At 38.2% G+C, this 16,277-nt stretch overlaps 1 protein-coding gene across 14 annotated transcripts in view; it reads right to left on the minus strand.

The window, feature by feature from the left end:
* Positions 1-4,297: 4,297 nt before the first annotated feature.
* Positions 4,298-16,277, minus strand: part of BCOR (BCL6 corepressor) — a 158,849-nt gene continuing 146,869 nt past the window's right edge. For 13 of the 14 annotated variants that reach the window (XM_069065695.1, XM_069065694.1, XM_069065692.1 and 10 more), the window contains 5 exons: positions 14,836-15,002; positions 9,803-9,948; positions 8,531-8,608; positions 8,112-8,265; positions 4,298-5,450 (listed from right to left, as the gene is read on the minus strand). In XM_069065695.1, the coding sequence (XP_068921796.1) occupies positions 5,156-5,450; positions 8,112-8,265; positions 8,531-8,608; positions 9,803-9,948; positions 14,836-15,002 (840 nt within the window). In that variant the 3' untranslated portion in view covers positions 4,298-5,155. The remainder of the gene's footprint in view (positions 5,451-8,111; positions 8,266-8,530; positions 8,609-9,802; positions 9,949-14,835; positions 15,003-16,277) is intronic. The other variant, XM_069065698.1, reaches the window with a different exon arrangement.

Genomic DNA, 16,277 nt, shown 5'->3' on the forward strand with positions numbered 1-16,277 from the left:
CTCTTTTCTCATGGTTTTCCCCTTTGGTTCTAATTTTTCTTTACAACATGACTAATGTGAAAATGTGTTTAATATGATTGTACATGTAATGCCTATATCAGATTGCACACCATCTTAGGGAGAAGAGAGTAAAGAAAAATTTAGAACTCAAAATCTTATATTAGTGAATGTTGAAAACTAAAAACAAATAAAATAAATTTCTGTCTACTGAGCTATTTGACCTTGGGAAGTAATGAATTTTTGGGGTCATTGCAACTCACACAGATATCTATGGAGAGGGGTTACGATCTGCATTATGCATAATAAATCTATGATACTTATACAGAACTATGGGAGTTTACATCTGGAAGAAACTTTCAGATATTTACTAGTGCTATTTATTATTCCAGAGAAATTAAGTTGTGACTTGCCCATGCTCTGCCAGTCAGCTACAGAACCAGGATTAGAACCTAGCATTTCCACATTCCCATTGTATAATAAGGAAGGTAGCAAAAAAAAAAAAAAAAAGTCTTCCTCAGACCTTTCACAGTCAGACCTTTCACAGTCCCCCTCACTGCTAGCACCTTCCCTCTGAAATACCTTCCATCAGCTCTGTAAATGTCTGTACAAAGTTTGCACTTCTGGGTCCTATGACCAACAAGATTGAGGACTAGAAATTTTCTCTAATTCTCACAACCTCTTAGACAATTCCAAAACAGGAATTATGCCCAAGAGATGCAAGCAATTTCAATTGTCTGCATGGCCTAGGGCATGACAAACCCAAATGAGACAATTCAGTGATTTGGGGGCAGCTGATGGTACTAGACCTAGAATTAAGAAGACTTGAGTTCTAATTCAGCCACATACACTTATTAGCTTCGTGACTCTGGACAAGCCAATTAATGTTTACCTCAGTTTCCTCAACTGTAAGATGGGGATAATAACCTGTACATCAAATGGTTGTTGTGAAGAACAAATGAGCTATTTGTAAAAAGTGTTTCCACAGTGCTTGGCCCATCATAGGTGCTTATTCCTCTCCTCCAATAAGGAAGGTTCCTTTCTCCCCTTCCATATTCAAACAGGGCTGTACAAGCTGGCCCATAGTCCTGCAACAGAACTCAGATCTATCTCCTCTACTTCACATCCCTCCCTTGGCACAGAAATCCAAAAGGCAGAACCTTGCTCAGGCTGTGACAGCTTGCAGTATGCTAAGTGATCACAGAGCCTAGTCACAGAACTAAGGAAAAGGGGTGGAGTCCTGAATCTAGCTGGGGCCAGAAATCACTGAGGGCAGAGACCAAGGATGGTGAACTGTGATTTTCCCAGTGTGGGAACAGGCTGAGACAGTTTTGAGGCCCAGTTCACAAAGGAACCATATTCAAAAGGGTATAAGTCAAAAAGTGAATGATAGAGGACTGTCGGGGGGAGGGGGGGGGAATGAAATTACCAAAGATCTCAGGAGAAAGAAAACTCAATTAAAGACCTCGAGCTGCTAAACAGATTAAGCCAAAAGGGAAGATATTAATAAAAGAAGAGAATATGGCCTCCAGATCTAGTAAAAGAGTACAGACTTCTGTGAAAAAAATATTTCAAGACAAAGGAAAATTAATCAACACCCAATGAGGCAGCAGACTGTGTGGATTCCCAAGAGAGAACAGAACTAAAGCAGGAGGTTCCTGAATAGTCTAAAAGAGAAATAAATGTGAAAGCAGAACTTATGGACTGGATGCCAGAAATAACTGGAAGATTAGAAAAACCTGAATCTACAGTGGAAAGTCTCACTGAAGAAATGGGAGAATAACCATTTGGGAAAGCAAATATGCACAAGGGCAATCTGGAGGAAGAGAAGAGAACACAATACTCATCCCATAGTCCAGTGAGGGGCAAAACAGAGTGATAATTACCTCCCTCTTCCTGGGAGATACGCCATTCTTAATTCAACCAAAGATGAACATATCTGTCAGGTTAAGGACTTTAGATTTCCTCCTATAGTCCATAAGGAATCATTAGTTTTTTTGAACACGGGAGGGAAATTATTGGACCTCTATTTTAGTAAGATTTATCTAGTCTCATTAAGTGTAACTAATTGGAGGCTACCTCCCTGAGACCGACCATAATGGAAGCTATTGCTAGGCACGAGGTGAAGAAGGTCTGGACTAGAATGTTAGCTGTGAGATTGTAAAAGACACAGATGCAAAAAGAGGTCTAAGAAGTATGAGAAGGGAAATAACGTTTCTGAACCATAGAATTAACCTCAAGTATGAAGATTTTAACTTGGAGATAAGTATATTCTTGACCTTCTTTGCGGCTCCTCAACTCATAACATTCCATCTTATGTCCACCATGTTTGGAATGCACTCCCTTGTGGTTGGCCACGCTACCCCCACCAACCTAACAACCTGAAGGCTTTCCTGACCCCCAGAACTGCTAGCACACCCTGAAATTGTTTTGTATATTCATATGTGTACGTCTCCCAAGACATGAAAGCTTGAGGCAGAGGCAGATTGAACAATACCAGCCACATGGTAAGTGTTGAATAAATACTTGATGACTATCAGGCAGGTACCAGAGTCTGCAAAACACTCAATGCTTATCACAAGCATTCTATCACCAAGGTCCTCATAGTATTGAATTTTGGCAATAATGGATTTCATCTGGCTTTTGTCCCCATTGCTCAGGACCTACAAATAGGAGCATTTAGTCAGCTGACTAACTAGATGTTGCCCTAGTTGGATAAACAAGGGCAGGATGAACTGTCAATAGACCAATCTTCACACTGTTTTCAAAAAACCAACTAGGTGTTGCACAGCCTTCAGGAAAAGTATGAATAACTCTACTTTTCAGGGGCCTGGTGAAGCCATTAAGCCAGAAGTCATTGGCTAGTTTGATGCCTGGCCTTGAATCCTGAGCAAACTGTCTCCAGAGACAAGTATGAGCTGGAGACCAGGATGGTCTCCAGATTCAGGTATTCTTTTGTAAAGATCTGCTTAAGAAAAAGGTCTTTTAAAAATTTCTTTTAGTAGGAAAGAACTAAAAATTAAAACAGTTGACTATCAGTTAGGGAAGATGTACTTAACAAAAAATTATGATACATGAATGCAATAGAATATTGTGCTATCAGAAATGATGAAATGGAGAGTTTCAAAGAAACTTGGAAAGGTCTGTAGAACAGAAACAGAGTGAAATAATAGAACAAGAAATTTCTACCGTAGCAATAACATGACAAAGAAAAACAACTTTAAAGATTTGAGAACTCTGATCAATGTAATGCTCAACTATGATTCTGAAGAACCTATGAGGAAGCATTTTGCTTCCCACCTCGATTCCCAAGAGGTGACAGATTCTAGATGCAGATTAAGACATATTTTCAGACACAGTCAATATAGGAGTTAATATTGCTTGACTATGAATATTTGTTACAAAGGCTTGCTTCCTTTTTTTCAATGGAAAATCAAGAAAGGAATAGGAATAAGCAAAAAAAAGGGAAGGGGGTCAGTGAGGCAGCTTTTTAAAAAAAATGTACATTAAGATAGAAAACCAGAAAGAAGTCAGACAACCTTGAAAGTTAGTTTGAACTTTAAATATTCTTAAAAAGAGAAGTTATATATAATACTATAGTTTCACATAGAACCTTCATATTTGGTTCTGTGTATGTATATGAAAATACTCATTTTATTTGGTTCTGAAAATGAAAATAAATCTAGGAGGGCACCCATCTTACAAATGTCCTATCTTTTCACAGCCACATGGGCTGAATTCTAGTTCTACTGAGGCTTTCAGAGTACTGATAACTCTCAACTCCACACAGATGTGGCATGTACTTGTTTTATTGTGGACTTTTATATGTTTCTTCTTCCTGGCCTTAATAAACACTTCTTGGAATTTGAAGGTAAATATGATTATTACTTTTTGGACTCAGAAACCAAATTAAAAGTTGACAAATGTAGTCACTTGTTTTGTACTAGGCAAATCACTCAACCTGTCTCTGTTTCCCTTACTTGTAAAATGGGGATAACAACAGCATCTACCTTCTAGGGGTGTAGTGAGAACAAAATGAGAACATATTTATAAAGTGCTATGTAAACCTCAAAACAATATAAAAAAATGCTGGCTATTGACTGCTATGATTAGTTTGTTCTGGATTCAGTTCCTTAGAATGTACCAATCATCATCTTTAGATGCCTAATTAGGGCATCTAGAAAGGCTGCCTGTAAACTTCTCCATCTATTCATTTCACCTTCACAGTTCCCACACCCCGCCAATGACAGTAACAATGAAATTTATAGTTCATTTTAGAAACACACCAGACACAAGTTACTTCAATGTTCTCAACAGTTTTATTGCCTTTTAAGAAAAATTTTGTAAAATATAAATACAAAGGCAGAAGAATTTACTTACAAAGTTAAAACACAGATTTCAAACATAAACACACAATTCAGAAAATTTTAGTTTTATGTACATCTCCAAGCAACCTCAACATATTATGTTAGTTTTTTCCAATATTTTACAAGGTACAGAAAAAATAGCTCAAAGTCTTCTTTAAATAAGAGCATAAAATGTTTAAACATATATAAACAATCCGGTTTGATGCGTGAAAACTAATTTCACAGCTTTTAAATTAGGATATAAAAGTTCATACAATTAGTTGCTGTGTATGGATATGGTTTTAATTTATATTACAAACTACTGGATTATATCCAATAGCATTTACCTGGCCAAAGCAGGCAATTCTGTAAACAAAACATAAAAAATAATATCATGAAGTGCCTTTTTTTTTTATCAAATTCATTCTCCCAAACAGGCCACATGACTTTGATCATGTCACTTATAAAAATCATGGTCATCAGTGCTTTGTATGAAACAAAGTCAATGTGTGAATATTTTTCCTTTAAAAAAAAAAAAAGTGTTCCAAGTAAAAACAAAACTTATCCCAAAGCATGTGTGCATTTAAAAGTAAAGAAACATTATATAACAATTTTCATAAAAACTGATTAAAGTTACTTTAAAAAAAATTCTTTCAAAGTCCTTCCAACTGGAATTCATTTCTTATATAAAGGAAAGATATTTTCATATGTAATAGTGTCCTTTCTTTACAGAAACAATTGTAATATAACACATATACATAAAGCAAAAGAATTAACAACTTATGTACTGTACATTAAGCGACCTGTGGGTTTCACCAATGAACCTCAGGGAGAAGGTCTTCATCTGGATGTAGCCATTCTATTGAGGACCCAAGGAGATTCTGAAGTTCAGCTGTAAATTCTACTAAGTCCAACAATTCCTTGCTTTCAGGATTGAAGACTTCAAGGTCCTTAGGGCATGAAAACAACTGACTCAGAGATGTCTGTTTGTAAAACTCTGCCTCTGCAATGGTGACAATTTCCACATTTGGAAAATTGCACCTGAATATTCGGGACGACATTTTCAATTTCTTGACCACATCTGAGAGCAATAACCAGTTTCGGGGCCTAAAGAAAATTTAAAGGAAGACAAGTACTTGAGTTACTGGCAAAATTAAAAGTGCCTTTAAATAACAGGGAACTATCTAACATGTCAGGTAAACAACTCAAACTGGGGAGAAAGTCAATCACTTTTAGAGGCTATGAGAACACTGGCCTAAGTACATTATTTGACTCTCTGACACTGGGTGGGTCTACCTCAGACTATCTTGGTGATCCCTGGCCCCCAAGTTCAGGACACCGTACAAATTCTCCTCAAGCTGACAAAAAGGTAAAAGAACCAGCCAATAAGCATCCTAACTTTAACGTAAAAAATGGACAACTAATGATACCACCAAACCTTATTTTCAGTATCATTCCTGTATTCACATAAATCACCTCATTTGATCAACCTTATATAAGGCCGATAAGAAATATATTTGTAAACCCTCATGTTACAAATTAGGAAACTTAGTCTCAGAGAAGTAAAGCGGCTTGCCCAAAGTCATACAATCAATCTAACACAAAACTTTCATTTACAAGTTCAATGCTCTTTGCATCAGAGAATTCTCCTAAATGCCTGTACTGGAAATCCTTCATGAAGACACATTAACTCCATGGGTGTCAAAGTGAAGGTTCAAGAGATGAATGGAGCTAATTAAAGATTAACACATTTTCCAGGGTTTTTGTTTTAGGGGGAAACTGTATTGCTGCTCCTTTTTAAGAGTCAGGCAAAGATCTGAGGAGTGTAGGAGGAACAGAATGCCCTACAGAATCAGAGGGCAAGCACTCTACATTTTTTGTACCTTGTAAAGAGGTAGGGTTCCTTAGACAATTTAAATTACATTACAGCTTTAATGGCATTGAATCTTAGATCTCCGTTGACCATTCAATGACCTTTTAATCCCTGGTAACCCTCCCCCCTCAGACAAGAAACCCCCAACACCCCCCCCCCCAAATAAAACCCAAATCACCAACAATAAAGATACACTTCCCTGCCAGGTTTTGAGGGAAGAGCTGTTTTTTTTTTTATACCAAAGATAGGGTTTCAGTTAGGAAGGCCCAAGTTCAAGTCTTGTCTGGCACATACTGTGACTGTGAGAAAAGTCACTGAACCTGTCAGGTGTCCCAAGCAACTCTCTAAGCCTCTCAGTGGCAAGGCAGCTGTCCTTTTGCATCTGTTACTAAGAGTTCCTTACACCAATGCAATTATGTTGGGACCAAAAAAATGTTCAGTGTCATGTTGTGAAGTAAAAAAATTGTCCCCAAGTGATCTATTTCTACAACTCAACACCAGCACCAACTGCATAAATATGTCATTCATTTCATTCTACATCCATATTGAAATGTGGGGGTGAGGGGTGTAAGATCTGACATCTACTGTGAAGTTAACTAATTTCCACAATAGGTGAGGAAAGCTACAAAAGATGAAAAAGAAACAAGTTTATCTTCAGTCTTTTTAGCTAACTAGATCATCTGTAAACTGTAATCACCAACACACTTACTTAACAGCACACTGAAGGGACTTTCCAAACAACATTTGAGGAAGACTATACAGTCATTCCTCCTGAAGATTCTTTTGGAGATTTAGTCCACATGTAAGTTACATCTCTTTACCTTGTGTCATAAATAGGTGAAACACTGGCTTTTTACCCAGGATTTAGGGCCTGCAGTTAAGACCCTACTATGACAATATTCTTGAAAGAGAACAGGTAGTTTTTGGTGCTGTCTAAGTTTGTAAATAGGAGAAGGGGAAGGAAGAGGCAACATAAATTCTTTGAAAATTTTTTTACAACTATACCTTGGAAAGAGGAGGTCCCTAAAATTAGGATTTGAGGAAGATTACACATTGTCAGGATTGATCAGCATAGAAGACATACTGCTCTGCTACACAGGGAAATCTAGTATAATGCAGGTGCAGAGGTTTAACAAGCACAGATCGAGGTAACATAAAAGACAAACTATGGACTTTTCCCACTTCTATTCTGGCTTTGTATCTGGTCCCTGGAGGACTTGGAATCATCAGGCCTGGGTTGAATTCTTGCTTCAGATACTTAAGAGGTGTGTGATCCTAGACACAAAAACCTCAATTTCTTCACCTGTAGAATGGGGATAATGCTAGTATACTTGGACTGCCAACTCTGAGGAAAAGGCCCGATACTGACCACTCTCCACCTCAGAGCACTATATTCACATTAGAGAACATATACTTTCTGAATGTTTCACAGGATGGTGTGCTAGCTTTCTGATCTCTCTCCCCTTTTATTATTTTTATTTATTTATTTTTTAAGCAATCTGGGTTAAGTAACTTGCTCAAAGTTACACAGCCAGTTATTTCTGGGTGTGGTGCTGAGTATATGAGCCCGGATTTGATCCCCAGGTCATCCCAACACTGGAGCTGGTGCTCTTAATCACTGTGCTACCTGGTTATATGAAGGATATCCAATTCATAAAGCAAATAAAATATTGTTGGAACAATTGTTTTCTTTCCAAAGGTATTTCATTAAGTAATAAGTCCCTTTAGTAAATTTATGAGCAACTTTGCTGGAGAATATCTATTGCACAAAGAGAGACACATCAGTATTTAATACTCAGCTCACCTACTCCACCTGTTTTTAAAGATCTCTGTCTAACTCCTGCCACCACAAGCCCTTTTCAATCATTTTTCAATCAAGTAATGTCAATACTTACCCCTGAGAGAGAGATACTTGGATATTATAACATGGCAAGAGAGGTCCCTCTGAAAATTCAAACTCAAACACATCACTGAAGACCTCTTCATCATCATCATCTTCTGGGCCAGGGGGATTGGCCAGTACGTCAAACCCAGATTCATCACTTGGATCTTTTGTTAAGGAAGGGGGGGCGTGGGGGCAGGGGAGAGACAGAGAGCAAGGAAAAGAATCTATAAGTAATAGGAAAGTTTCACATGTAGCCTAGTAAGTGACAATAAATAAAATCAGAACCTTTCCCTTTCCTAACACTGACTGGTAGAGTAAAAGGGGACAAGGTGGGAGTGTAGTGGGGAGGGGAAGAAGGTTTTGGATAAGCAAGGAATGTTTTGAAACTCACTTAGATCAGACAAAAATAAAAGAATAACATTTGCTCACCACACACAGAGCTGCCATAGAAATCCCAACAGACACCAGGGTCATCCCCACTTCGACCTTGCAGGTCAGTTAAATACTCTAGGGAGAGAAAGAAAAAAATAAAACAAAAACCATACTGATGAGGAGAAACGTTGGCAGATTTAGTAGGGCTGTGGACTTTTCAGAGTATCCATGCACATATGATATACAGAGCCTGCACTTCTGCACCATATACATCCTCTTCTGTTCACTTTTATTCCACAAAAGAAATATCAATTAATCCTTTGCTCAGTCCTTTTTCCTCCCCCTCCCCCCAAATGTCTCTAAGATAAACGTGTAACTTGGCTTGAACTATGAAAAAGCAGAATTTTAGAAAATATAGTTCTACATATTTCCCTCCCAGAGGCACAATAAGTATTCAAACAATCCCATTCTCTTTTTTTGGTAAGCATGAAAATCTTAGACCCACCAACTTTAAGGTAGAATCAGTTAGTTAAGCTACTTGGAACAGTAATAAATTTGGCTATCCACCCCACCTTAGAGTTTTAAAACTGATTTTAGATCTTAAATTTCAGGATCTTTTAAAGCATACATTAAGGGTACTGAGACAACAGTTTAGGAGCCTTCACTCTAGAGATACTTGTTTACAACACATCAGAGAGTTTTAAATTCCCAATGCTAAAATTTTCTAAAATGTAACTAACTCTATATGCTGTTCTTTTCTGTGTAAAACTTAAAACTGGGTTTTATTAAAAATAAAAAACCAGGTGCAAATTAGGTAGTAAATATTTATTAAGTACCCTCTGTGTCCCAAGTAAATATCTCTACAGTATCAAAAAAATACTCTTTGGGGTAGCCAGGTGGCACAGTGAGTAACAGCGCTAGCCCTGGAGTCGGGAGACCCGGGATCGGTTCTGGCCTCAGATACTTGGCACCCACACAAAAATAACTGGCCATGTAATCTTAAGCAAGTTACTTAACCCCAATTGCTTTTAAAAAAATACTCTTTTTGGTGTCTTAGTAATATTCTTCTCATAGCATCAGAAAGAGAATATGGAAAATATTTCCACGTTAAGTTATCTGTCAAGAGAGTAAATATGCTACATTATACTGGAATTCCCAAATAAATAGGATTCTGTATTCTTAAGAATTAAGTTTAAAGTTCTGAAGACTTTTCTCTCACCCCAATTGCCCTCCATTCAAAAACTGTGTTGTCAAATAGCCACAATCTGGTACACTTTAGATAAAAGTATTTTAGTAATGTTCTTTGCCAAACTTCACAGAATTACCCACCTGTTAGAAATAGCTCCATTAGTTCACTGTGTGTCATTTTCACGATTGTTCTACCTGAGTACGTGGCAAGGGTTGGATCAGCACCATAAGAAAGAAGGAGGCGAACTATTTCCAAATGATCATTTTCTACTGCATCATGGATAGGCCTAGGAAAGACAGCATTTGGTGTTCAGCTTAGTAAGTATTCTTCTTTTTGGGATCCATCATTCCTCACCTTTAGCCATAGAGTCATTCCTCATCTAGGAATTTCTCATGAAAAAAGGTTTAAGTGATTTTAAAAATGGGCATGAGTATGATAGTGTTATAAACCAAATAATATATCTGCCATTGTTATAAACAAAAACCCAAACAACTCAACCCTCTGCGTTTAAGTATAGTTACATTTTAAAGGAAAATAGAGTTAAAATTATGTTAATTAGTTAAGTTATATGAGAGTCTGACCTTCAGTAATAGACATCAAACACCCTATACATATTATTCACCAGTCCATGAGCAAAGAAACCAGGGGAAGGAACATGAGAGAAACAGGAAGTAGAAAGAATATCAAGTTAAAAAAACCAGGATTTTGTATAATGGAGAGGAAATAGCTCAGTAAGGATAGAGGCCAAGAGACAGGTATGCCTGCCTATACCTAATCACCAGCCAGGGCGAACAGGCTTGGAAGGAAGCTTTTAATTTAACAGAATCTGAGCTTCATGTGGCTGCCTACAGAAACCTAAAAAGATTTCAGTAGTAGACAGCTAGCTCACAACAAGCCACAATGAAATACAGAATCCAGTGTTCTATTCTAGAGACAGATCTTTGAAGTACATATCAGAACGTACACCTGAACACCTCTGACCTAATGAGTTCCAACAATCAATTAACACAAGCATTTATCAAGCATGTCTTTAAATGGAAATCTGCCCTCAATGAGCTTACATTCTCCAGGGGCAATATGACAGATATACAGACGGACATAAAGCAAGTATGAAAATTAAGCATAGTCAAGGTAAAGGGCACCAGCAGCTAGGGAGTTGGAAGGAAGGAAAAAGAAAGGCTTCACAGTGATGTGTTCTGGAGCTGAGCACTGAAGGAAGGTTGGAATCCTTAGAGGGGGAGGTAAGGAGGAAGTCTGTTTGCTGCACAGGAGACTGACAACCCATGCAAAGGCTGACAGGAGAAAGAATGGAATGGGTGAGGAAGAGCAAGGAGGCTCCTTTGGCCAGACCAGAAACAAAAAAAAAAAAAAAAAAATAGTGCAAAAAAAAGGCTGCAGGAGATAGGAGTGGAAAGAAGGGGAGGAGAATCTGACACAGAACTTTCATAAGGTTCCCTCTGAAATACATTTTTCTTCTTGACCATTAAGTAAGACCCTGGTCAGGATGTAAATGTGCTAAAGCAGATTTTCAATTTATACTTTCTAGAGAATACAGAAGTTTTGTAGTCAGTCATAATGCCAAATGATGCCGATGAGGCCAAAAATGGTCACAAGAAAACATTAAGTTTTAAATTACCACTATTTTGCATTTAAAATTATTCGATGATCTTCAAAAAAATTTTTTTTGCATGTTCCTAAGGCACAATCAACTCATTAACTTTTAAAAATATACACGAACCAAGTCTATGCACATAGAATGACTAACTGTAAAAATGAAAGAAACCTTTGGAAATAATTTAGTCCAACCTACTCATTTTATAGTTAAGGAAACTAAAGCCAAGAGGTTAAATGACTCGTTTAAGGTCACAAAGAAGGGTAAGTGGCAGAGCAAAGGTTAGAGGGCCAGGTCCATCAACTCCCAAGTCCAGTGTCGTTTCCACTACATTTAGGCTCCAAGAGCAAATTCCCTAAAGCTGGGCAAAAGTCACAATATCCTGAAAGACAAATTTGAGACATGATTTTAAAAATGACTTATGTCTTTGTATTCATAAGACTTACTGGAACTGGAAGAACCTGAAAACGCATTCCTATGCATCCCCCTCCAGTAACCCCTAGCAAAAAGACTTAGGTACAATATAGGAAATTCCACCAATCTAGTTGAATGATGAGGACGGAGACCACTGCTGGTTGCTATGATGAAGAATGGTACTTGGGATACTAAAATTAACGAGTAACTGTAAAAGTAATTCAAGATGTTTGAACCTGTTCTCTGTGTACACTTGTATAGTAATGTATGTGCATGTATACACATACACACAGATCATGCTATCTATTCCTAGGGAAAAAAGAGAGGGGAGGAGGAGTGTGGGGAACCATTGCCAGGGTAAGGGGTAAGGAGGACACTGACCTAGGTATGAGAAAGGGCCAGGAAAACCATTGAAGAATACAAAACATAGGTAAGGCCTAAACAGTGAGAACATGGAATGACAAAAAGTAAATACTCAGGAGCTAAAGACTATAAGTAAAGATCTGAAGTCTTTGGGGAAGCAAGGGGTCAAGACACAGCCTAGCTTCCCCCTTTGTCTCCTGCTCAGACAAAAAACCATTCAACAAGGCAAAAGAGGAAGCAACAAAAAGACATTTTCCCCCTCTAAAAAGTAAATGCTGAGGGCATCGTGAATGCTGCTGTAGAGACACCGCTGAGCCTTTACTGGAAGCCTCATTTTGATGCTGGCTATATGACCCTGGTCAGGGCAAGTCACTTGACTTTTCTGAGCCTCAGTTTCCTATCAAATATAAGAATTTATTAAGATTTGTACTGGTTGGGGCAGCTAGGTGGCACAGTGAATAGAGCACTGGCCCTGGAGTCAGGAGGACCTGAGTTCAAATCTGGCCTCAGACACTTAACACTTATTAGCCATGTGACCTTGGGCAAGTCACTTAACCCCAATTGCCCTGTATTCCCCCCTCCAAAAAGCAAAAAATGAACTAAAACAAACAAACAAAACAAAGAAGAACAGACAAAATTCAGCAAAACTAACCAACAGAGAACAAAAAGTCGGGTGTAGAGTTCTAGACCCATCTCTGCAAAGAAAGGGGGAGCAACTACCATACAAGGCTAAGACTTTACAAAAGTAGATTCCTACATGTCTGAGATAGCGGCCTACCCACTACCAGGAAGTTAAAACCAAATGACTTTTCAAGATGTGCTCTCATGCCTCTAACAAGCAAGCCAAAGCAAATCAGTCAGTAAGTTCCTTCTTGAGGGACAAGCAATGTTCCTAATTCTCATAATCAGTGACAAAACTCAAACAATCACTAAAGCCCTGAGAAACAAAAAAACTTTTGGGAGGCAGAGGGGGTAAGGGCGGGAGTAGAGGAAATCTCCTGGATATTGCACTAAGAATGATTCCAAATTATCAGCCTCCTAAAATAGTAACTAAAAAATTCTCTTTTCTGTCAGGGCTCACTACAAGTGGTTGTTTTCCAACTGAGCACCAGGAAGTCGTTTTGTGACAGTATTGCTCCTTGGCCCACCATTCACATGTGAATTGACTGAATGCACTATCCATGAGGCTTCTTCCTTTTGTCAATTTTAGGAAAATAATGTGAAATGTTTACATTGAAACTTACGAATCCTCCTTGAACTGAACTCTTATTTAGATCATTTCAAAAAGGGTTGGATCACATGCCTAGAAAGCTGCTGACATGGAAAAGTTTTGGCTTGGGGTAACTGTTAAAGGCACACTGTTAGCGGTCAATCCCTACTCTGCTGACAGACTGTGAAAAGACCTGGGCATACTTTCCATTTTCTTCCTGTTTGCCCCCTACTTATTTTTGTTTTTAGTCTTTTAATAACCTAGCTACTTTCATAGCATTCCAAAAACTACAAGACAGCTGTGTCTCTTCTGTTCCTTATCCTCCGATGTGCCTCCACTCTGATGAATTGTGTTAAGCGTCTTACAAACATAAACTTTCACTCTATGTAATTTGCTTTGAAATACACGTTTAAAAAAAAGAATTGAGTGCTTTTAGCCTAAGATGACACATATCAGTTTTAAATTAAGTTCGAATGAATCTATATATTGAAGACAGTTAAAACTTAAGAAAGAAGACTTAGCCATCAGCAACTCTCTGCATGCCCTATAACATTTACTAGTACTAGTAGATATATCTAGAAAATACTTGTTGAATAGACAACTCTAAAGCCACCCAATAACTGAAAACGAAAGAATTAAAAAGAATTGGAATGGTTCAATTCCCAAGTCCTAAAGCGTGAGGAACTAAAAGATTAAGTGGAATAGGGAGCTATCACAGGTTGACAGGAACTCAGGTTTTTCTGACTTCATCTAGCTATCAAACCATGAGATGATATTGATTCAAGGCTCTCCAAAAAATGATAAAATTTAAAGGAGATACAATCAAAAGTAGTTACATAAGCTTAACTATCGCATTTCTGATGAAAAATGCTTATTGAGCTTCCAGAAGTAAAGGAAAAGGATGGAAAAGTAACCTAGTTTCAGCAAATCAAATAAGATACTCCACTGCAAACAATTAAACTTCGTAAACGACAACAAAACACAATACATCAAAGACAATTATCAAGACCATACCATATCTCAACTGACCAAAAAGAAGAGAATATCAGAGAAATGACCCATTTTAAAACCAAGACCAATCCTGTAAGAGATACAGACTTTATACAGAGCCCTCACTGTTGACTATTTTTCAGCAGACAGAGATCACAGTGGGAATGTCACCAAAGAACTTTTTTATGCTGTCTGATCAAGTTTTAGGTGAGAGAGGCAGGGAGGGAGGAAGGAAGGACAAAAAGACATCCAAGTCAAACACTGAAAAGAAACCAATAATCTGGATATTTTAGAAGCCAACATAATAAGCATTTCTTCAGGAATATGACTTTTCCATAATGGTTTTAGTTTTAGTAGATTAAGTGATTTAATGTGATGTTACTGATTCTGTCCAGAGTTGGAACAAGCTATACCCTAGGCTTCCTGTGTCAATCATCTGTTCACTCAGGAACCTAGAGAAGTAACTGTTCAACTTTTAGAGAAACAAATCCCTTTACCTCCCTTTTACCCCAGACAGACACATTCTCCCTCCCACAACCTCCCTCGGCCACATTCAGGATTTCTCAGCCTAAAACACTACTGACCTGGTTCCATCCTGAGCGCTGCAGTTGACATCTGCTCCATACTCGAGGAGATGCCGAACGATGCTTAGCCACCCCCTGGCACAGGCCTCGTGCAGGGCACAGTAGCCTGCATTATCCCGGTGGTTCACATCGCAAACCTTGTTTTCCAAACAGTACAAGACCACTTCCTGGGAAGAGAGAACAAAGCTATTGGTGGCAAGGCAGGCCTACAAAAGGTAAGCAGTAGTGTTACACATATGCTATCAATAGGATCAGGCTTAAGGGCCTGTGGTCCAGAGTACAGCAATAGGCTGTTTAAAGAGGCTAAGACATTTGAGACAACGTGCTTAATAATTGTTAAATACCCCCCGAAGTTCTGAGGCAAATGGGAAAGCCCTGAAAGTTGTTGTCAAGAGAAAATACTGCATCAGAGAGAATCATAGTCTTGTTTATAGATAGAGTTGGAAGAAATTTGCTGAAAGGTTGAAGATCACACTGAATCACATCATGAAGCAGAGGTAAAGGTTTTCAGAACACAAGTCAACCAGTTTTGTTTTTTTAACACTGGTCCCAGAATTGTATGCTACAACTCTAAAAACCCTGTCCTATGTGCCTCACTCAAGCCCTTCTTCCACCCCAGTGATGGAAATGATATAAATATTTCTGCTTACTTAAGGTAATGGCAGGAAATAAAATATCCAACAACATGACCTACACATTTCAGGAATTACATGAAACAAGCTGATTTCTCCCCTGCCCCTCCCTTTCCAGAATTTGTTCTGAGTAAATAGTTTGCCTTAGAATCACTATTATCAATCTTACTTCCTTAGAGTGCTAAAATATTAATATGAAACGCTCCCTGTAAGCAGAGCAGTAATTTATTCAATTTTTTATTACCTTGATTAAGAAAGTTTTCAAACACAAAGAACAATGTTTGCCATCAGAAAGCATATTACAATATTTTCCTACAAGTCACACCCAGCAAAAAATTGTCAGTTTTCTAGAGTACGATGAAGGCTGGGGAGAACAATGTGGCTTTTTTTATAGTTCCAGTGACAGTCAAGACTGCTGGGGTCCAGGTGGACAGGCTTCCCCCTAACACCTACTTGAAAGGAAATCCTCAAAACTCTTATCTTTTCCATCTAATAACAACTGCAATCACATCAATTAAGAAAATGATGAAAAATCTTAAACCAGTGCATGGCTGATCAATCAAATGATCATCTTGAAGAAGATGAGGGTGGAGAAGGATTAGACAATCTACAAGGTTCTAAAACCATGAGTCACATGGCCCATCTTTATTCATTCAGTTTGAGATCTGCCGGAAAGCCCACGATAATCTGTGCTCTTAGTACACCTGACCTGAGAACTGGTATCTAGGATACAGCATGAAACTGTTCTTTTAGCAGGCCCTCACTAACCAGACTAAAGTGGATTGCAGCAAGCTAATGAGTGGCATGCCC

Source organism: Petaurus breviceps, unplaced genomic scaffold (assembly GCF_028583685.1).
Source record: "Petaurus breviceps papuanus isolate PSGF00001 unplaced genomic scaffold, PetGlider_PUasm1.0 90700, whole genome shotgun sequence".
Lineage (NCBI taxonomy): Eukaryota > Metazoa > Chordata > Mammalia > Diprotodontia > Petauridae > Petaurus > Petaurus breviceps.